At 47.9% G+C, this 22,846-nt stretch overlaps 1 protein-coding gene across 1 annotated transcript in view; it reads right to left on the bottom strand.

Moving 5' to 3' along the window:
* Positions 1-22,846, bottom strand: part of LOC134602589 (cystine/glutamate transporter-like) — a 155,707-nt gene that overhangs the window by 39,201 nt on the left and 93,660 nt on the right. Inside the window, exons 9-10 of the mRNA XM_063447607.1 lie at positions 2,867-2,963; positions 2,476-2,625 (exon numbers count right to left, since the gene is read on the bottom strand). Of these exons, the coding sequence (XP_063303677.1) occupies positions 2,476-2,625; positions 2,867-2,963 (247 nt within the window). The remainder of the gene's footprint in view (positions 1-2,475; positions 2,626-2,866; positions 2,964-22,846) is intronic.

The raw sequence follows: 22,846 nt of genomic DNA on the forward strand, positions 1-22,846 counted from the left end.
CTGCGACTGGGCCCCTCACTCCAGTGGGCCCGGCCATCCTGTTTTCCCCTGCAACTGGGGTGCCCGCCATCCTTGGCGTGCGGCCTCGGCCCGCAGGGTACACCCGCTGGGACCGCATGTTCAGGGGACCATCGGGTGGCCTATGCTGTTAGGGCCACCAAATTCAATGTATGGATGCTATGTAATGTCCTCCCGCTGGGAGAAAGTGACAGCACAGCTTACACAAAGCGAAGAGGAGAGGAGGGAGTCAGAGTGGGAATTCTGACTCCAATCAACCTGAGCCCGCCACTGGGCCCCAGGGAAATCACCTTGGCTAAAACATTTTGTGTGTATCTGTGTGTGACGGACCACCTGGCACCCCGACCGGGTACCTTGGTCAATCTCTGCTTCCTAGTACCTGCGAGCACCATAAGCACTGTACTGGAACACAATAACCACCGTAGACCCCACGAACCACCGCAGCTTGGTTGGGGTCTCGCCGTCCTCTACCCACCCTGGACCCAAGACCAGAATCCAGATTCCAGTGGGTAGACCTCTCCTAGTCCTGAGAGTGTAGCAGGAACAGCTCTTATATAGTGATTATACTAAGGGGAGTAATGTGATATAACAGTCCCCAGAGTGAATGTGGTTCTCCAATCCCCCAAACATGAGCCAAGACTTCATGAAGGGGTAAACTAATCTCTCTTTAATGGGAGCCACACTTGGCTTTTTATGACAATCCCCATACAAGGGGTACGCCCACATGGACCTTGTTGGGGACTCCAACACAAAGACACAGACCAATAAGAACAGTGAGTAAATGCACAACCCTCCCATAACAAACATACAATCCCTCCTCCCTGCCTGGGAGATAATTGAGTCAGATACTGAATTAACCCAATTATCCCCAGGCAGAAAAACACACATTTTACAAAACCCCAAAAGTACCCCAAAAACACATGATATCCTCACAAATGGGGGTAGCCCTGATCTGGGTGACCAACATATCCAAAAATCACCCAGATCACTTCAGGGGTTCAGGAATTTCCTGGAAGTCACATATTTGACCGACCGCAGGCATGGTCCCATCCCCAAAACAGTTCCAGAGAATGATGGCTTGCAGCCGGTCTACTTTGAGTATTCGAAATAATGTTCAAATAATGAATGTAACCGTTTGTGGATAAAGTCAGAGTACGACGTTCGATTCCTGTTCAAATAGTCGAACCTCCATGAAAGGTAAAAGTTTAGCGGTGTTCATGCCATCGCGTGTCCGATTTGAGTTCCATGCACTCAAAGACCAAACACCGCTGGATGCGTTCGACTAAACAAGATGCCATGTGTACGAATGCCACTTCAAGTGGCTTTGGGAGTTTAGGAGTTAGAAGGGCTGATTTGAAAGTCCGAATGGTTCCTGTTAGAAGTCCCAGAGGCACAAATAGTGTTTTTAAATAAAGTCTACCACAGGGCCATAGTCACAGGGCAGGAGGCTGACAAACAGACCCCTCCAAAAGCCAGTGGCAAAGTTACTTTCGTCACACTGTGTATGTATGTATGTGTGTGTCTCTGTCTGTGTATCTGCATGTGTGTCTGTGTATCTGCCTGTGTTTCTGTATGTGTGTTTTGCCACACATAATAAATAACTCCCTAATTTCTGTCAATCACCCATGGCATACTCACCTACCATCGCTCTGCTAAAATAAGATAACTAAAATATGACTAAAACCATAATATGGCAAAAACAATTGTCGCTGTTTCTTCACAATCTATACACCAAAAATGCTTAATTAAGCTAAAGTTGTTTTGGTGAGTATAGTGTCCCTTTAAGGGTGTGTCTATTCATGATGTGGTGCTTAGAAGATGTAAGAGTACAGGATATCTTCATTGAATTACTCATATACAATAATTTCTTTTTTGAATTGTCGTAGTAACAGGCCATGAATTCAGAGATATTTAGAATTATTTTGTTACCTTATTATTCCATGAATCTGGACATGCTACCAAGGACGTTGGCCATTACGTCACTGGTATTCACAGCATTTACCAGTTTTTCTGTTTTGTCATACGATAAGGGTGTCAAATGTCAAATGGAAACTCATGACAGGTTCCCTTTAAATGAAATTATCCCCAAAGAGACGGCATTTACTGCAGAGACTGACATCATCACTTTATTCCTATACTTTCTCTAGCCAGTGTGCAAAGGAAGCAAAGGTCTCTTCTGCTCTCTCTATCTCAGTTCTTTAGCACAGAAGTATACGCTGAAGAATTGATTAACAATCTATACATTGATTAGAAAGTGTAATATATAGATGGAATTTTATTTACTATTAAATTACATACACATGAGTACCTTGATAGACACGCTTTAAAATATCTTGACCAAACAGTGATTTTTTACATAACACTGAGTACCATCATTTTTCTGCTTGTGTCTGATCTTGGAAAGTAATCTTTATAATTTTATTATGGCACACTTTGTAGTAGTTAAGTTTTTTTTACCTTGAAAGGTCGGGGTAGATGAGGGTACCTCCGCTGGTGTATCATAAGTCCAAGGGTAACCAACCCCAGGAAGAGCCAACGAGAGAAGCTGTAGAAGTTCAACAGACCATAGAGGTCCCCAATAGAAATCATCAAGAAAACCAGAGGCATCTAGAAATAGGGTGCAGTAGTGTGAATATTGGAATTTGAGTCAATGAAGTGTTTTTTGCAGTATCATTCACCAACTGCAAAGAACATTCTCAGTTCTTCAAGTCTCTGCATTTGAAATCATGTAATACTGTTTAGCTATGTGAAGACATGCAAACGAGTATAGACCCCCATGTGCTCTTCCCAACCAAGCCTTTCCTAAAGCAAAACATGCAAGTGACCATTGCTTTGGAAGCTGATTTACCATTAATAGCAGAGCAGGAAGCGGTGTGTTTCTCCTGACATGAATCATTGAAAATAAAAATGGCCAATGACCTTCCCTGGCAGCTGCAAACAGCATCCTAGGTAGGAAGAAATGGGATAGATTTAGAGCACTTTGCAAATACAGCACCTCTAGCCAGTCACATTATTCATTATCATCTCTTGACCAAACTATAAAGTAGGTTAGGAACAGATTAGCAAACTGGTATGATTACTTCAGCAGACAGAAGTTGCCATCATGCCTCACATTAATTCATATTTTAGGAACTAAAGTTGGGCACAACAGATTAGTGCTTTGAAAATGTATTAGATAATGCTTCATTGCAGTAAACGTATAGAGTAAAATAACTGGTTTGGAAGATCACTGGCAACTAATGTGAGATTTTCTGACAGTTTTCAGACTTATATTGTGCCTTTTTGGAGCTCAAGTGGGCTGCCGGGTGTGCTATATCTCTAAAATATGATAAGTGTACTTATATAAAGTGCAACACAGTACAGTGAAAGTGCAATTTAAAGTGCACTATATTGTGCCATAAGTAGTATAATACATATAAATATTTCAAAGTGTAGTTTAAGTACAAACCAGTGCCCTTAGTGATAAATAACAAAGAAGAGCACTTACTCTATTGGCCTTGGAAAAGGAACTATTTAGTATACCTTCTCCGGTATAGGTAGTGCAAATCAGTACATAAAAGTAAAAAGAAACAATAATAGTGTAACTATGTGATACAACTGTATAAAAAAAGTAGAAGAACCAGGCAACTCACAAAAGGAGAGCAGTTCAAGTCTGCTCTAACTTGTACAACTCAGATGTCCTGTGAACAGGACCTTGATCTGAAGACGCTGCCCAGGTGAAACGTGTCAACATGCTACAAGACGCACGATACCAGTGCATGCCCATTCGAAGCTCGAGTTCTAGGAAGGATTCCCTACTGTGCTGATTACCCAAGGACCACAAGTGCTAGCGAGTCTTGAGGACACACAGAAGAAGTACTCTAGAGATGCAATAGAGATTGTTACTTCTTGTTTATATGTTATCAATAAAGGATACATTTAATCAAATTGCCGTCCGGCCTGTTACATCGAGGTCCTGTTCACACTGACATCTGAGCTGTACAAGTTAGAGCAGACTTGAACTGCTCTCCTTTTGTGAGTTGCCTGTATGGAGGCTATAAAATTGTCTTCCCTTCAGAGCGTGTGCCAGTAGACGGATGCTTTTGCCCCCCTGGGTGTAGGCTTTTTGTGAGGGCCAATTTGCATTTGGTGAATGTTGAGTTCAGTTCTCTTCTCTACCAGTGTCTTGAAAGGTCGGGGTAGATGAGGGTACCTCCGCTGGTGTATCATAAGTCCAAGGGTAACCAACCCCAGGAAGAGCCAACGAGAGAAGCTGTAGAACCCTCAGCCTCACCCCCACACCGCCCTCAGCCTCACCCCCAACCACCCTCAGCCTCACTAACCCCCACACCACCCTCAGCCTCACCCCCCACACCACCCTCAGCATCACCACCCCCAACCACCCTCAGCATCACCACCCCCACACCACCCTCAGCATCACCACCCCCACACCACCCTCATCCTCACCCCCGAACCACCCTCAGCCTCACTACCCCCCACACCACCCTCAGCATCACCACCCAACAACAACCCTCAGCCTCACTACCCCCACACCACCCTCAGCATCACCACCCCCACCACCCTCAACCTCACTACTCCCCACACCACCCTAGCATCACCACCCCCACACCACCCTCAGCCTCACTACTCCCCACACCATCCTCAGCCTTACCACCCCCCCATACAACCCCCAACCACCCTCAGCCTCACTAACCCCCACACCACCCTCAGCCTCACCCCCCTCCACCTCAGCCTCACTACCCCCACCACCCTCAGCATCAAACCCAACCACCCTCATCCTCACCACCCCCCACCACCCTCAGCATCATACCTCACCACCCCCACCACCCTCAGCCTCACCACCCCCACCACCCTCAGCCTCACTACCCCACCACCCTCAGCATCAACCCCCACCACCCTCAACCTCACCACCCCCCACCACCCTCAGCATCACCCCCACCCCCACCACCCTCAGCATCACCCCCCCCCTTAGCCTCACCCCCCACCACTCTCAGCCTCACCATCCCCCACCACCCTCCGCCTTACCATCCCCCACCACCCTCAGCATCACCCCCACCACCCTCCGCATCAACCCTCCCTCACCATCAACCCCCCCTCACATCACCCCCCTCCTTCTCACATCACCCCCTCCTTCTCACATCACATCACCCCCCTCCTTCTCACATCACCCCCTCCCTCTCACATCACCCCCTTCCTCTCACATCACCCCCTCCCTCTCACATCACCCCCCTCACATTACCCTCCTTCTCACATTACCCCACCTCACTCTCACATTACCATCACCCCTCTCACATCACCCCCCACACCATCACCTCCCTCTCACCATCACCCGCCTCTCCTTCTCACCATCACCCCCCCATACACACAACACACTTCAAGCAGCTACCCCATACACATAGGGTCTCAGACAAAAACGCAAACATGCTCACAGAGACAAACATTTATACACAAGGATACTCTGTCAGACACACTCTCAGGCACAAACACAGGTAAACTGTGCATCAATGTGTATATGTGACACTTTTTTGTTAGTGGGGCCTCATGTTTGAGTTTCGCCTAAGGCTGTCAGGGTACCTGAAGTCTCTGCCTCCGAGAGAGGTAGAGACTTAAACGTTTATCCGTCCGGACGCCAGGTTTCTCCTCTTCCTCGCGGTCGACCCGGTCACATAAACGCCGGCCGCGAGGGAGTCACTTCCTTATGTAGCATGGCGCCCGGAGACCGACGTCATGACGCCAATCCGGAACGACCTGTCACTCAATCCATTGGAGACTAATCAGGACTCGTCGGAGGCGTGTCTATCCCCTCTAGCCAGGGTATTTAAACATACTTCGCCCTGTTGCTCATTGCCCTGTCGTGGTTCTAGCCTGTCTAGTCACACAGTGCTCTGGTGTTTTTCAGTTATCCTTTTGGTTCCGACCCGGCTCGTTTGTCTTTCTCTGTTTACCTCTGTTATCCTTGACCCGGCTTGTTCCTCGCTTACCTGTCCTCTCGTTCCCTCGACCTCGGCTTGTCTCTGACCATTCTCTATACTCTCCGTACGTTAGTCCGGCCATTCTAAGGTCCCGTATACGTACCCTGTACCTGTTTGTACTTTGCGTGTTGGATCCCTGTCCTGATCCTGACATTACGACAGGGCCAATGGATCCTGCAGGTACAAACAGTCAGGTTGGTTCCTCTGATTCCAGGTTTGACGCCATGGAACACAGAATGGACCAAATGGCCTTAGCACTACAGGCGTTATTATCTCGTGCTAATAACCCACCAGAGGAGACGCGTCCTACTCCAATTTCCTCTGTAAGTTCAGGCCTAGAGGTAGCCACTGTAGGTGCCTCTTCCCGTATTACCCCACCAGTACGCTATGGTGGTTCACCTGAGAAGTGTCGTGGTTTTTTAAACCAGATCAGTATTCACTTTGAATTGCAACCTCGATCCTATCCTACCGATAGGGCAAAGGTTGGATTTATTATCACCTTACTCATTGAGAAAGCTCTGAGATGGGCCAACCCATTATGGGAGAACGATAACCCGTTGGTATATAATTATAATGCCTTTGTAGCTGCCTTTAGAAGAACTTTTGACCCGCCTGGTAGAAAGGTCAATGCAGCCAGATTACTGTTGCGCCTGAGACAGGAGAACCGAACACTAGTGGATTATGCACTAGAGTTCAGGTCTCTGGTGGCAGAAGTCAAGTGGAATGAGCAGGCTTATATGGATGTATTCTTGAACGGGCTATCAGATGTTATCCTTGACGAGGTTGCTACTAGGGAGCTCCCTGAGAATTTAGAGGATTTAATTTCGTTCATTTCTCGTATTGATGAGCGTTTAAGAGAGAGACAGAACACTCGAGAGAGGAACCTGAGACCTGCCTTTAAATTAGCACCCACATTTCTAAGCCCTGATTCCAATACCCCACTGTTTCCTGAACCTATGCAGATAGGCAATACTCGCCTCTCAGAAGAGGAGAGACAGTACAGGAGAAGGGAGAGAGGGGAAATACTCTCATGGGGCCAAGGTTGTCAGGAGAGGTGTTTACGCAGGGTATCTCCTTTGGCTGTAATTAACACACCAGACAGTTCTAACCAGTCTACGGGGATACAGATACCTCCTCTGTACCTGGACTTAAAAGCAGTGTTCGACAAGAAGAACGCTGATACACTACCTCCACACAGGACATTTGATTGTAAAATTAATCTATTACCTGGTACCATGCCTCCCAGGGGCAATGTATACCCTCTATCTACTAAAGAGAATTCTGTTTTCGAGGAGTATATTCAGGAGAATTTAGACAAGGGATTCATTAGGAGATCTTCCTCTCCTGCCGGGGCTGGATTTTTTTTTGTAAAAAAGAAGGATGGTTCACTCAGACCTTGTATCGATTACCGAGGTCTGAATAAAATAACCATCAGAAATGCCTATCCTATCCCCTCGATTACCGAGCTCTTTGATCGGCTAAAGGGCTCTAACATTTTCACCAAGTTGGACCTCAGAGGGGCATACAACTTGGTGAGAATTCAGCAAGGCCACGAGTGGAAGACAGCGTTTAATACCCGCTATGGTCATTATGAGTACACGGTCATGCCTTTTGGTCTTTGTAATGCACCTGCAGTTTTTCAAGATTTGATTAACGAAGTTCTTAGGGAGTTTCAACATGATTGTGTTATTGTCTACCTGGATGACATACTCATACACTCTAGAGAGATTGAAATCCACCATAGACAAGTCAGAAAGGTATTACACAAACTTCTGCAACACGGTTTATACTGTAAGTTGGAAAAATGCAGTTTTGACCAGACCCAGATAGACTTTCTTGGATACGTGATTTCTGGGGAAGGCTTTTGTGGCGAAACCAACCTCGCCACTGGGCCCTGGAGAAGCCTGTTTGCCCGCCTCCTGCCTGCTGACTATGGCCCCTGGGTTATTTGGGGCCTGTTGTATTTTGTTGTGCGACTGCTGGCCCTTTAAGCACAGTGAATGGTATTTTATTGTACTGCTGCTGGCCCTTTAAGAACTGTCTGGGGACATATTGAGACTTTGGGTAACAATACCCTTTAAGACTATGGCCCCTGAAAACGTATGGACTTTTATTGGTGTGTATGGCCCTTTAAGAACCGTCTGGGGACATATTGTGACTTTGCTGAACAATGCCCCTTTAAGACTATGTCCCCAGACCTGTAAAATAACTTGTTCCTGTTTTACCCTCAAAGTGATGTGTCGTCTCGTTATTGGGGGGAAGGATTCGTTGGATGCTGTTCCAGTTTGACTGCTAGGAGTGTAAACCTATCGTATGGTTTTTCCTATTCGGCTGTATACAGCATTCATATGCTAGAGAGGATTTCTATGCTTCTCAGAGTCGGTGGTTGTGGTGTCTGCTGCAGTGCTTGAAGTCCTCAGGAGCGCTAGGAGCATCCTTCAACGGAGGTACCCAGTCGGGGTGCCAGTTGATCCGTTACAGTGGTGGCAGCGGTGGGATGGCGTCCTAGTGCGAGGAGAAGCAGCTCGGAGACACTGGTAACGTTTGGAATTACAAATTGAGGGCAACGCTAGTATCCGTACAGCGCCCCTGGCTACAGCAGGATGGAATCAGCTAGTTTTTGGACAGCGTTCCATGATGAGGAGGAGGAGGCAGCCGCGGACTACAGGGATGCAGACAGAAAGGAACTCTGGTATGATGCCCTGGAAGATGCCCAGTGGCGGCGAGGTGAGAGTCTCCCCAGTGATGAGCAGCGGCTACAGAAGCGTGTGGTGATGCGGATGTATCTATTGGGAGAGCAGCCCCTGGATGAGTGGGTGACAAGACTAGAGACCCTGGTATGGCGAGAGATCTGGCTAGACAACGCATACCAGGCCCTCTGGTGGCATACCATTCGACTTTTCCCCTGGACGGCCGAGCACGACTTACCGGAGGGGAATGATTATGATGGCCCGGGTTTATTATGGGATGCCTTGGAGGACGATATTGATCTTGGCAGCACGGAGGGGTCTAGGTTTTGGGACATCTACGACTACCGGATGGGCATGTATGTCTGGGCTGACGAACGCGAGGTGAGCAAAGACATGACCCACCTGGTAACAAGGGAGTGGGAACTGGAGCAGGCCTACCAACACCTGCTCTGCGCCATTCAGCCACAGTCTACACTGCAAGCAGAACCAGGTCTAGAGCCCTTCAGCTGGAAGGATATCGTAGAGGTTTACTGGGAAGATCCCCAACCCCAGAGTGAGTGTCAGGGGGCGGAAGGTGTCGACCTTCCCCCCCAGCAGCAGTGTGTCCTACAGAGAGCAGAGACAGTTGGTCCCTCTCTTCAGCAACAGGACAATGTTACGGGAGTGGAGACAGGCGGTCTCCCTCTCCAGCGGCAGTGTGCGTTACAGGGAGCTGAAGGTGCCGTTCTTGCTCCCCAGCGGCAGTCTACGGTGCAGGGAGAGGAGCCTGTTATCCCCTCTCCCCAGCGGCTGAAGGTGTGTAAGGGAGAGGAGTTTGTTATTCCCTCTCCCCAGCGGCAGCGCAGCTCACCAAGGGGAGACAGTAAGCCCCTCACCAGCGCAGATGGGACCGTGGTCTCTGCGCCCTGCCTACAGGGAGTACATAGGGTCAGCCCTGCTCCCCAGCGGCTGAAAGTGTGTAAGGGAGAGGAGTTGGTTACCCCCTCTCCCCAGCGGCAGCTTAGCACACCAAGGGGAGACAGTAAGCCCCACACCAGCACAGATGGGACCGTGGTCTCTGCGCCCAAGTTACAGGGAGCTGAAGGGGTCGTCCTCCCTCCCCAGCGGCAGTGTGATTTGTTGGGAATTGGGAGCCCAGTCTCTATTCCCCAGCGGCAGAGTATCCAGCAGGGAATAGAGAGCCCAGCTTCCTTTCCCCAACAGCAGGACTCTGTGTTGGGAGGAGAGACAGTCGGTCTCCCTCCGCAGAGACTGGAAGTATGTATGGGAGAGGAGATTGTTACCACCTCTCCCCAGCGGCGGATCATTAATGTACAGGGAATAGAGAGCCCAGTCTCCATTCCCCAGCGGCAGAGTGTTCTAATGGTAGAGGAGCTGGTTACCACCTCTCCCCAGCGGCAGCTTAATGTACCAGGGGGAGACTGTAAGCCCCACAACTGTGCAGATGGGACCGTGGTCTCTGCACCTACAGCACAGGGTGTAAGGACAGTCAGTCCTGTCCCCCAGCAACAAGGCTGCTTAGCCAAAGGGGAGACAGTCGGTCTCCCCCTCCAACAGCGGAGCTATGTATCCAAAGGGGAGACAGTCGGTCTCCCCCTCCGGCAGCAGAGCGGTACATCTAAAGGGGAGACAGTCGGTCTCCAGCAACCAGGCTCCAACCAGACTACTCCCGGGGTAGTGCTGGCACCAGGGCAGAGTACCGCTGGGCTCTGCCCACTCAGCAACCCACCAAAACAGCCTACCAGTCCCCCACACAGCCATGGTGAGGCACCTGGACCTGGACAAGTTTTTCTCTTACTCAGGTGTAGTAACCATTTATTGTGGGTGGGCTGTACTGCTGTTTCTGTTTTGTGGGTGGGCTGCGGGACTAACAAGGGCACTGACCGGCAGGAGGTCAGATACCCTGTTAGTCTGTTTGGAAAAGGGGAGAAATGTGGCGAAACCAACCTCGCCACTGGGCCCTGGAGAAGCCTGTTTGCCCGCCTCCTGCCTGCTGACTATGGCCCCTGGGTTATTTGGGGCCTGTTGTATTTTGTTGTGCGACTACTGGCCCTTTAAGCACAGTGAATGGTATTTTATTGTACTGCTGCTGGCCCTTTAAGAACTGTCTGGGGACATATTGAGACTTTGGGTAACAATACCCTTTAAGACTATGGCCCCTGAAAACGTATGGACTTTTATTGGTGTGTATGGCCCTTTAAGAACCGTCTGGGGACATATTGTGACTTTGCTGAACAATGCCCCTTTAAGACTATGTCCCCAGACCTGTAAAATAACTTGTTCCTGGCTTTCCCCCACTTGGTTCAGTAAATAGGGCTTACTGAACCAAGTACCACACAGGCGGACCACCCAGAAGCTAAAGTGTGCAGGCAATTTACCTCCCAGGCTGTGAGGTTACTGCAGGTTAATTGCACGTGGCGGCGGCCATCTTTGTTCAGTCGAACGCGGTCAGCGGTGTATGCTAAAGATTCTGTGGAACTGAAATCGGCTACACATTTTGCCGAACACCGCTGACCCTTACCTTCTCCCATACGGAACTTGCAGCTCCAGAGACTAAGTCCCGTTCGAAATGGGACTTAGTCGTTTTTTCGGCATGAAATTGACCGACCGCACAGCCCAAATCTATGGAACTGTTTTGGGCAGGAAATTGTGCTTGCGGTTGGTCATAAAGGACTTCCAGCTAACTTTTGATCCACTGGGGGGATTTGGCTGATTTTTGGAAGGGTGTATGTTTAAAGTGTGCTGAAATATGCAGTTTTTAGGAAGATTGGATGTATGGATTTAAAGTTATAGCACATGTATAAAAACTGTAGTTTTCCTGGCTGTATAATTATGTTAACTGGTTATCTGAGGGGAGGGAACTTGTGGGTTGTAACCGTTATGCTATTGGCTGTTTTACCCCGCCCCTGTGGGCGGTCTTATATGTGTAAGATGGAAATAAAAGCAGACTGGGTGTGCTAGCACCTCAGATCATCTTGTACCTTCATGAAGTTTTGGCTCATGTTTGGGGGATTGGAGAACTACACTCTGGGGATTGCTATAATCACTATACTCCCCAGGGTATAATCGCTGAGCTCTGCTAAGAGCTTGTTCCTGTTCCTGCTCTCTGGAATTCGGAGAGGTCCATCTACTGGAAGCTAGACCCTGGTCTTGGGTCCAGAGTGGGTAGCGTGGCGAGACCCCAACCAAGCTGCGGCGGTTCGTGGGAGTCTACAGTGGTTATGGTGTCTGGTGAAGTGCTTTAAGTCCTCAGGAGCGCTAGGAGCATCCTTCAACGGAGGTACCCAGTCGGGGTGCCAGGCGATCCGTTACAGCTTTAAAATGGACCCTGACAAACTTCAGTCTATTTTAGATTGGCCATTGCCTAAGGGACTCAAGGCTATTCAGAGGTTTATTGGGTTTTCCAATTATTATAGGCGCTTCATTAAGGGTTATTCTTCTATTATTGCGCCCATTACCAATATGACCAAACAGGGCGCGGATACTAAGACGTGGTCTACTGAAGCCCTCGCTGCTTTCAAGAATCTCAAAGAACTTTTTGCTTCTGCTCCGATATTAGTCCATCCTGATACGACTTTGCCGTTTCTACTCGAGGTCGATGCCTCTGAGACAGGAGTAGGTGCGGTTTTGTCACAAAGATTAGGGGTGGACAAACCATTACACCCCTGTGTTTTTTTTTCCAAGAAACTTTCTGGTCCTGAGAGCAGATATGACATCGGAGACAGGGAACTGTTAGCGGTCATTAAAGCCCTTAAGGAGTGGAGACATTTATTGGAGGGGACCTTACACCCTATTACTATTTTGACGGACCACAAGAACTTGTCCTATATTGGGGAGGCTAAGCGTTTGTCCTCTAGGCAAGCTCGTTGGTCCTTATTCCTGACTCACTTCAATTATGTGCTGACTTACAGACCTGGTTCTAAGAACTCTAAAGCCGATGCTTTATCTCGCCAATATGAACCTTCTACTGTACCTGAACCGGTTCTTTCTTCTATAGTTCCGACATGCAATATTGTTGCTAATACGAATCTCAGGATTCATTCCCCGTTACTGGCCGAGATCATTAAGCTGCAACATCTAGCACCTAAACAGACTCCTGCGGGTCGACATTTCGTTCCTCCTGCTCTTCAACTGGAACTGTTGCAGTGTTTCCATGACAGCAAAGTGGCGGGACATCCTGGTATTTGCAAGACGTATGCTTTGATCTCTAAAGACTTCTGGTGGCCTGCTTTACGTAGGGATACTAAAGATTTCATCGCTGCATGTGAGGTTTGTACTAAAACCAAACAACCCCATACGCTCCCATGTGGATTCCTGCACCCCTTAGAGGTTCCGGAGAGACCATGGTCCTGTTTGGCCATGGACTTTATTGTCGATCTACCTATCTCTAAAAAACAGACTGTTATCCTCACGGTGGTTGACAGATTCACTAAGATGGCTCACTTCATTCCTCTGCCTAAACTCCCGTCTTCTCCCGAATTGGCAGAGATATTCGCTAGGGAGATTTTTCGCCTACATGGGATACCCTCTCAAATTGTATCTGACAGAGGCTCCCAATTTATTTCCCGTTTTTGGAGGTCCTTCTGTTCGCAACTTGGTATCAAATTGAACTTTTCTTCTGCCTATCATCCTCAGTCTAACGGAGCTGCTGAACGTACCAACCAGAAAATTGAACAATATTTACGATGTTTTGTTTCCGAACACCAGGATGATTGGGTCGGTTTGATTCCTTGGGCGGAGTTTGCACACAATAATCTCGTTTGCGATTCTACTCATTCAAGCCCCTTCTTCATGAATTATGGCTTTCATCCGTCTATTCTTCCGTCGGCTTCCCCTTCCCAGGGGGTGCCGTCGGTTGATGTTCATGTTGCCAATTTGAGGAAGTTGTGGGATCAGACTCGACAAATCCTTATGCACAACTCTATGCTGGTTAAGAAACACGCTGATAAACGTAGAAGGGCGGCTCCGGTCTTTGTTCCAGGTGATAGGGTATGGTTGAGCACAAGGAACATCCGGTTAAAAGTGCCTTCCATGATGTTCGCTCCCCGTTATATTGGACCTTACAGGGTGCTGACTCGTATCAATCCAGTTGCGTATCGTCTAGCTCTGCCTACTACCTTACGCATCCCTAACTCATTTCATGTTTCATTGCTGAAACCACTTATATGCAACAGATTTTCCTCCACAACAGCCCCTCCTCGCTCTGTTCAGGTGGAGGGTCAGGAGGAGTATGAGGTTAACTCTATTATTGATTCTCGAATATCCCAGGGGAAGGTACAATACCTGGTCGATTGGAAGGGATATGGTCCTGAGGAGAGGAGTTGGGTACCTCAAGAGGATGTTCATGCTCCTCGTCTCCGCAGGGCGTATCACGCCCACTTCCCATCTCGTCCCGGTTCCTTCCGCCCGGTGGGCGTATCTGAGAGGGGGGGTACTGTCAGGGTACCTGAAGTCTCTGCCTCCGAGAGAGGTAGAGACTTAAACGTTTATCCGTCCGGACGCCAGGTTTCTCCTCTTCCTCGCGATCGACCCGGTCACATAAACGCCGGCCGCGAGGGAGTCACTTCCTTATGTAGCATGGCGCCCGGAGACCGACGTCATGACGCCAATCCGGAACGACCTGTCACTCAATCCATTGGAGACTAATCAGGACTCGTCGGAGGCGTGTCTATCCCCTCTAGCCAGGGTATTTAAACATACTTCGCCCTGTTGCTCATTGCCCTGCCGTGGTTCTAGCCTGTCTAGTCACACAGTGCTCTGGTGTTTTTCAGTTATCCTTTTGGTTCCGACCCGGCTCGTTTGTCTTTCTCTGTTTACCTCTGTTATCCTTGACCCGGCTTGTTCCTCGCTTACCTGTCCTCTCGTTCCCTCGACCTCGGCTTGTCTCTGACCATTCTCTATACTCTCCGTACGTTAGTCCGGCCATTCTAAGGTCCGGTATACGTACCCTGTACCTGTTTGTACTTTGCGTGTTGGATCCCTGTCCTGATCCTGACAAAGGCCTCATAAAGTCTAGAGCCGCCTCTGCTGGCAGGCCCCTGATTCGAAGGTTGTTCCTTTGCCCCCTATTGTCTATGTTGCCTAGTGACCTCTGGAGTTGGGATATGTGTGTCGTGAGCTTCAACTTTGGATGACAGGGTGTTCAGTTGGGCCTGTATGGTCCCCCTATCATCTTCCAATTCTTGGACACGGAGGCCTACCTGCCGAATCACGGAGCCAAGACTTTCCATTTTGCGCTGGAAGGATGACTCCAGTTTTCCCAGCATTGTGGCGAGGTCGGCTTTGGAGGGTGAGTTCTTAAGAAGGTCTTTAATATCCAGGTCCGTTGAGGAAGCAGAGACCTCTGATGTTGTTGGACTTGGCGGATTAGAGTAGGGCTCGTCGGCCATTGGCGCCATATTGGAATCGCCATGGTCCGACACCGGGTCAGCATAATCCTTAAACAGTTTGGAGACCAATCCTGTTTTACCCGCTGGAGTCTTGCCCGAGCTAGTGTTGGGTTCTCTTGGGGTTCCCTTGGGGCTTTGCTTACAGTTTCCTCCGTAATCGCTTTTGTGCCTGCTTTACCCAGAGCTGAGTTAGCATTCTTCTTTTTACTTTTATGTACTGATTTGCACAACCTATACAGGGGAAGGTATACCAAACAGTTCCTTTTCCAAGGCCAATAAAGTAAGTGCTCTTTATCACTAAGGGCACTGGTTTGTACTTAAACTACACTTTGAATTATTTATATGTATTATACTACTTATGGCACAATATAGTGCACTTAAAAGTGCACTTATACTGTACTGTGTTGCAATTTATATAAGTACACTTCAAACATTTTAAAGACATAGCGCAACTTTTTTTTATACATTTCAATAGAGATGTCGCAAACATAAAAGTTTCCGTTCGCGAACGGCGAATGCGAACTTCCGCAAATGTTCGCGAACGGGCGAACCGGGCAAACCGCCATAGACTTCAATAGGCAGGCGAATTTTAAAACCCACAGGGACTCTTTCTGGCCACAATAGTGATGGAAAAGTTGTTTCAAGGGGACTAACACCTGGACTGTGGCATGCCGGAGGGGGATCCATGGCAAAACTCCCATGGAAAATTACATAGTTTTTGCAGAGTCTGGTTTTAATCCATAAAGGGCATAAATCACCTAACATTCCTAAATAGTTTGGAATAACGTGCTTTAAAACATCAGGTATGATGTTGTATCGATCAGGTAGTGTAAGGGTTACGCCCGCTTCACAGTGACAACCAAACTCCCCGTTTAACGCACCGCAAACAACTGCAAACAGTCCATTTGCACAATTGCAAACGCCCCATTTGCACAAGGTTGGATACCAAGCTAGCCATGTCCTCACTGATGACAACATCATCATCACACCGTACGTCCATGTGTGTAATGCTGCCTGACTGAGACATATCCCTGTTATCTACATCCTCTGGCAATAATGGTTGCGCATCACTAATTTCTTCCAACTGATATGTAAATAACTCCTCTGACAGATCAAGTGAAGCGGCTGTGGTGCTGGTGGTAACTTGAGAGGCGGGCGAGTGGTAACTTGAGAGGTGCCCGAAGCTAAGCTGGAGGAGGATGGTGCGTCAAGGTTCTGAACGGAAGCTGTAGAAGATTGGGTGTCCTTTGTTAGCCAGTCAACTATGTCCTCAGAACTTTTCAAGTTCAGGGTACGTGGCCTCTGAACACTGGGCATTATTCTATCGCCAAAGGGAATCACAGCACCACGACCACGACGGCCCCTGCGGGGTGGCCTGCCTCTGCCTGTCATTTTTTTTCGATTAGTGGTGCTATGCGTGCAAGCTACTGTGACAACAGATATGAGTGGCACTGGCAGAAGTTGGCAGAGTAGACGCTGTAGGCCTGACACACACGCTTGCAGACAACTATCTGCTATTCAATCTATTACAGTCAAAATTTTATTTTATTTTTAAATGTAAACTACTGTTACACCAGATATGAGTTGCACTGGTGTGACACTGTGCCCTGGCAGGCCCTGACACGCACACATGTGAAGGAAACTGACTGCTATTATATTACAGTCAAAAAAGTGTTGTTGTTTTTTTTTTAAATGCAAGCTATTGTGACACCAGATATGAATGGTGGCACTGGGCAAGTGGGCACAGTATACCCTGTGAGCCTGACACACACGCTGGCAGGCAGGCAACTGCAATTAGATTACACACAAAAAAAGCAGACTGATGTTCTCGCCCTAAAAAGGGCTTTTTGGGGTGCTGTCCTTACAGCAGAGATCAGATGAGTCCTTCAGGACTATAGTGGACACTGAATACACTAGCCTAGCTATCGATTTCCCTATTAAATCAGCAGCAGCTACACTGTCCCTCCTCTCACTAAGAATGCAACTTCCGGGGGGCGGGGCCTAGCTGTCATGGAGGAAAGACGCACTTCGTGTGAGCTCCCTCAATATCTCACTTTAAGCAGCTATCAACAAGCGAATTTTCACCTCCTACCTGACCGACCCGACATGCTTAATAGCGGTCAGTGTGGCCTGGTGCTCACCGGGCGGAAGAGGCGGCCGATCTCCCGATCCTGGGATGCCCAGGAGCAGCTACTTCCCGGCAGGAGAAGTTCCCGGCTCCGTTACCCCCCCTCGGACCGGTGAGAGGACCCCTGAGAGGCAGTCTGGAACTAATGGACGCACAGAGCACAGCCACCCAGGCTGACATACTCATCTTTAATCAATTTTGGAAGCAAATAACAAGCAGGAAGCCCCAACAAGCTCCACCACAGCCCCAACAAGCTCCACCACAGCTAAGCGAAGCAGTCCCCATTAAAATCCACCAACGCAAAAGGCGTCGAAGACGGGACCGGAGGCACAAACAGAAATGCAGAGCCTGCCCCACGTCAAGCACTCGCCTCCACCTTAAGCCACCACAATCCCGCACCGGATGTGAAGCACCACCGGGACAGATCCAACCACCCGACAAAACAAGCTTCCACCACCTCAAGCCGCGAACCCGGCACTCAGCCAGAGACTTGCCTTTGTTGTTCCAGGTATCAGGGACTCCCAGGGTCTGCACCTGGCTCCCAGAAGGGATCGGATGAGCACAAGCAGTAAACAGCAGCCTGCCAAGCATGTCTCACTATAGCCGATCCTCCACACCATGCCTTTGATCACATGAACTGCTCTCTGCACATTAACTAATCGTAAAGTAGCAAGCGTTTAAACATGTAATTATTTCACCTCCTAAAGAGTTTATTGTCATAGTTCCTTACATGCCTTTACCTTAACCATTCATGTATTATGTTATTCACTAGTCTCATCTCATGGGGCGACTCACACTTGATTTATAACTAGTGGTGGAGCTGCTGATATAAATACACAGTTCATAACGTGCAAGCTGCACCCTAAACATGACAGCCATCTTGTAACGAAAATATACCCCAACACGCAGGATTCAGCTAAACAGAAGACAACACAGAGGGGAGATACGTCTACCGGACCTTAGAGTGGCCGGACTCAACGTATATAGGAGAAGTACAGAGTCAGGAACGATCCGAAGTCAAGGGCACAAAGAGACAGCGTAAACTAGGACTAGCCGGGGTCTGGTACACAGTAAACAGCAAGCCGGCAAACAGAACAGATAAGGATAAAGAAATAACGTAGTCAGAAAACAAAGCCAAGGTCAAGTACGAAGGAACACAACTGAATACAGCAAGCGCTAAAGGGAACTGAAACAGAAACCACGATAGGGCAAGGAACCAAGGGAAAAAGGTGAGTATAAATAACTAAACAACTATTTTGATTGGTCCCTGTCATCTCCACGCCCCCAAAAGGTAAGTGTATGGGGAGTGTGGCATGACAGGGACCAATGGGAGGCCTTTTCCAATTTAGGCTCCTACTGTCCCTTTAAGAGCACGCCCGAGACCCGCGGCGCGCTCTTAGAGTCAGGAGGGACACGTGACCGCTTCTCGCGGTCACTGCCCGCCTTCCTGTTCCTGCCTTCGGATGAGCCGCGCGCGGCTCATGCAGCAGCAGGACCGCGCGCGGCTCGAACAGAGGACCCCGGCCGGCCCCTGGAAAGGGTAAGTACCGCTACACATCTTTCACAACAATGTACTGCTATATACTCATACCCTCAGTGCAACTAGCCATGATATACGCACGTTCAGCCTAGCATGCTCAAATATAACACACTTCTGTCTAAAAAAAAAAAAAAAAAATTCGAATGAATCTAAAATGGATGCTGTCCAGGAGGTCCCTGTTTACTAGACATGCCCCTACTCGCGATATAGCGAGTAGGGGCAGCATTTCCTAACAATAAGTAATTTTTACTTAGTATTAGTAAATGTGGCTGAAAGACCAATTTAGGTATTTCAGCCTTTTTGTAGATAGCTCCCTAATACCGTGGGAATTAGGGAGTTATCTACTAAGCGGCTGCAAGATGCAGCCGCGGCAGGAATAGGATCGGAGTTTCATTCATTTGAATGACATTTCGATCTGAATAAATTCCCGAATTGCGTCCTAACAGGAATGGAGAAACTGTTCTCATTCTGTTAGGACGCAATTCGGCAGTTTTGCCGGCGTTCTGTCTAAGTGACAGGACGTTCGGGAATACTGACAGGAAGCATCGCGGGAACAGGGAGGAAAGCTTAGAATTGTGGGAAAATTTCTCTGACCACAGGAAATGAAGCACACTTTGCTCTTCCGCTGGTCAGAGATGGTCAGGCGTAGGAAACCTCCATAAGACAAATAGTTCCTATTTTGTTTTATGTTTTAAAGAAACTAGAGCAGACAGGAATAAATGAAGAACAGATCCCGAGAGAGGGAGAGAAGAGGAATCGATTAAAGAAAGGGAGGCTCGGCATGACACTGCCGCTTTAAGCTCTTTCAAAGGTAGGGAGGCTGAGTGGATTTAAATAAAAATAATAACTTGTGAGTGTGAGTGTTTGTCAATGAATGTGTGTCTGTCAATGAGTGTGTGTCAGAGTGTGTCAAATCGGTTAGGATGTGTCTGTGAGTGTGTCAGTGTTTGTGTCGGTGTGTGTGTGTATGTCAGTGTGTGTTAAATCAGTGAATAGTTATGTGTAGGTCAGAATGTATCTGTCAGTGAGTGTATGTCAGTATATGTGTATCTGTGCCTGTCAGTGAGTGGGTGTGTCACTTTGTGTCTGTCAGTGAAAATGTGTGTTGGTTAAACAGTGTGTGCCAAAGACTGTATCTGTTAGTGAGTATATGTCAGTGCATGTATCAGTGAGGGTGTGTGTCTGTCAGTCAAAAACGTGTTTGTTTTAAGCAGGAAGAGGTGTAGCCTTGACAGTTATGGGTGGGGCAAATTTAGATTAGGGGATGCCAGAGTTTAGTCCTACCTAGTGCAGCACAAATCCAAAATACACCACTGCTCCTTATCTTAAATGTAACCCCTCCCTAAGCCTAAATCTGAAAAGCCCCTTTAACATCGCTTTTAACTCCTCTTAAACACATGTACCCAAATTTTTCCACATGATAGGCTTCATATTTTCCATAACTCTCTTTACTGTAAAATCCAGCAGCACAGATCATAATAGATACAACCAATTTTTAAAACGTATCCAACGCTATAAAAGGCCCTGCCAGTCTGATCACTTCCTCTTTCTTTGCTGCTCCAGCCTGCACAGGTCAGAGTACTTTAATCTAGTGATTCTCTATGCTTGCTACATGTCTTTTAGTATATTGTAATATTTGAGATTCATTGGGAATTATTGTGCTTTATTCCCCACCCTCACTACTACCTATTTACTCCTCTTGAGAACAGTTTTATATTTTTCTTTACATTTCCCCTTCAGTGGACTGTCTCCTAACAGGTTGTGTGTTTGCCTGTTTTTCAGCTAACCCTGTAGCACGACGTGGCCCGCGAGTGCTGCGATCACGCCCTTACATTGGTTTCGGTCACCCGATATCTGGGGTAGGAATGAGCATGGGCAAAAAAATTGGTTTGGTTCGGAATTCGGGTATGTCAAAGTTTTTATCTACTTCGACAATTTGGACCAATGGCATTTGCTTCGGTTTGGCACTTCCAAACTATGGAGCTTCGGCAATTCGTAACTTCTGCAATACGGAACTTCTGCAATTCGTAAGCATCTGAATGTCTGAATTGCATGAAACTAATTGCACATGTCTAGTAAGTGTTTGTGGTGGCAGTCTGGGCACTGGGAGCCCTATAGATGTGTAAGTGGTTGTGGTGGCAGTCCTGGCACTGGGAGGCAGGAGCCCTATATATATGTAAGTGGTTGTGGTGGATATTATGGCACTGGGAGCCCTACAGATGTGCAAGTGGTTGTGGTGGCAATCCTGGCACTGGGAGCCCTATAGATGTGTAAGTGGTTGTGGTGGCAGTCCTTGCAGTGGGAGGTTGTGGTGGTAGTGCGGGCACTGAGAGCCCTATAGATGTGTGACAAAGTCGCACTCACACCCGAGTTTGATACCACGGTAGTGGTGTTCATGTCTAGGTAGGGTCGTGACCCACACAAGGGCATAGGGATACCTCGCCTGTATGCATATGAGACTTCCACGTCTCCCATTTCACGCAAGGGAAACCCCCTTCCATACACTAGAGGATGAGCCCCTCTCATATTGGCACCAATGTCTCTGATGGGGCACCCAGCATTAAAAAATTTTGGGCGAGCCCCAATTGTACCAGAAGCCTGGCACCATGTGGGGTGTAATTCATGCAGATGGTGCAAACCCACTAACTGTCATTGTTCTCCAACAAGACTGCTCGATCACACCCCCACCGACACAAGACCTCAAGGCATTGATCTCTATATGCCCTTATATGGTTTACACTATGTTTTTTGCATTTTCTGTTTTTAGGCCACCTGTGGTAACCTGTGTTGTTCATCTTTATGGATATAGTTTGTATTGATATTTTATCTTTTTTACTTTTTGTGTCACAGGTTTTTTCCTTGCTAGTATATGGAAGGCATATGCCTGAAGTTGTGGGAGGGGTTATTTTCCTATATAAATCCCCAAGTAACCCAGCTTACCTATCGTCGCCGTTTGGAAGTTCTGGCCTGCTTGCCTCCCTCTCGTCAGCACAACTTCCGGGTCCTCAACAGCGCGCTTCCGGTCCCGTCATTCCTTGTGGCTTTCCCGCCAGCCTCCGTTCGCACAGACGCTCGTAACTCAAACTAACGGACACGAACCGCCAAACATGCGAACACCAGGTAATTGGCGAGAATAGCTGCGTTCGGGCTTGTAACGAATCACCTGGCACCCCGACTGGGTACCTCTGTTGAAGGATGCTCCTAGCGCTTTCTGAGGGCTCCAAGCACTCCAACAAGAGCTTAGTAGTGATTTAGCAAGGGAGTATGACAAGCATAGCAATCCCTTGTAGCAAATCCCCCCAATAAGAGACAGCACTCCAAATTGAGGGTGAAGTAGAACTGAAGCTTTTAATCAAACACTCTGCTTTTATGCTCATTTTACACACATAGTACTGCCCACAGGGTTTTGCAGAACAACCAATCAATACGTACAATACACTCAGACACCCCCACTCAAAATCTTCCCATCTGCCTGTGATATAATTACTAAACATTATGGTCTAGTGTAATTATCACAGGCAGGAAAATACACAGTTTTACACAATATTCATAACTCTAAAAGTATACATCACATTCACATAAAACTTGCATTTTCAGAACTAGCATACTCCAAATACAAACATACGTCAAAATCCTACAAATTGGTCCAGTGGGTCAAAAGTTAGTTGGAATTCCCTTTGTGACCGCCTGCAAGCATGGCTTGGGTACATACATACAGAAAATAGCTCTATTCACAACAACAGTAAAAACACATAAAAATACATAATTCCTATTATACTTAACAGAACCCCCACATTCAACCTACCCCAGATAGCTTGGATCTGAGCGCTCACTATATCCGAACAGCGCTCAGATGCAACAAACATAGTTAAATCGCCATGGGGTTAAACCATAGCAACAAGTTCCAACTGGTCTGGCAGTGTCCCTGGGAGAACAATAGACAGGAAATGGGGGAGGGGCACACCTTCTCATGTATCCAAGGGGGCAAAAAAAGTGTTTCAAAATCCAATAAGCCCAAATAATGTCTTTGAAGGGCAATACATCCCAGGGGCCATAGTCACATGGCAGGAGGCTGGCAATCAGTCTTCTCCAATGCCCAGTGGCGAGGT

The sequence above is a fragment of the Pelobates fuscus genome, chromosome 3 (assembly GCF_036172605.1).
Source record: "Pelobates fuscus isolate aPelFus1 chromosome 3, aPelFus1.pri, whole genome shotgun sequence".
In the NCBI taxonomy this organism is placed as follows: domain Eukaryota; kingdom Metazoa; phylum Chordata; class Amphibia; order Anura; family Pelobatidae; genus Pelobates; species Pelobates fuscus.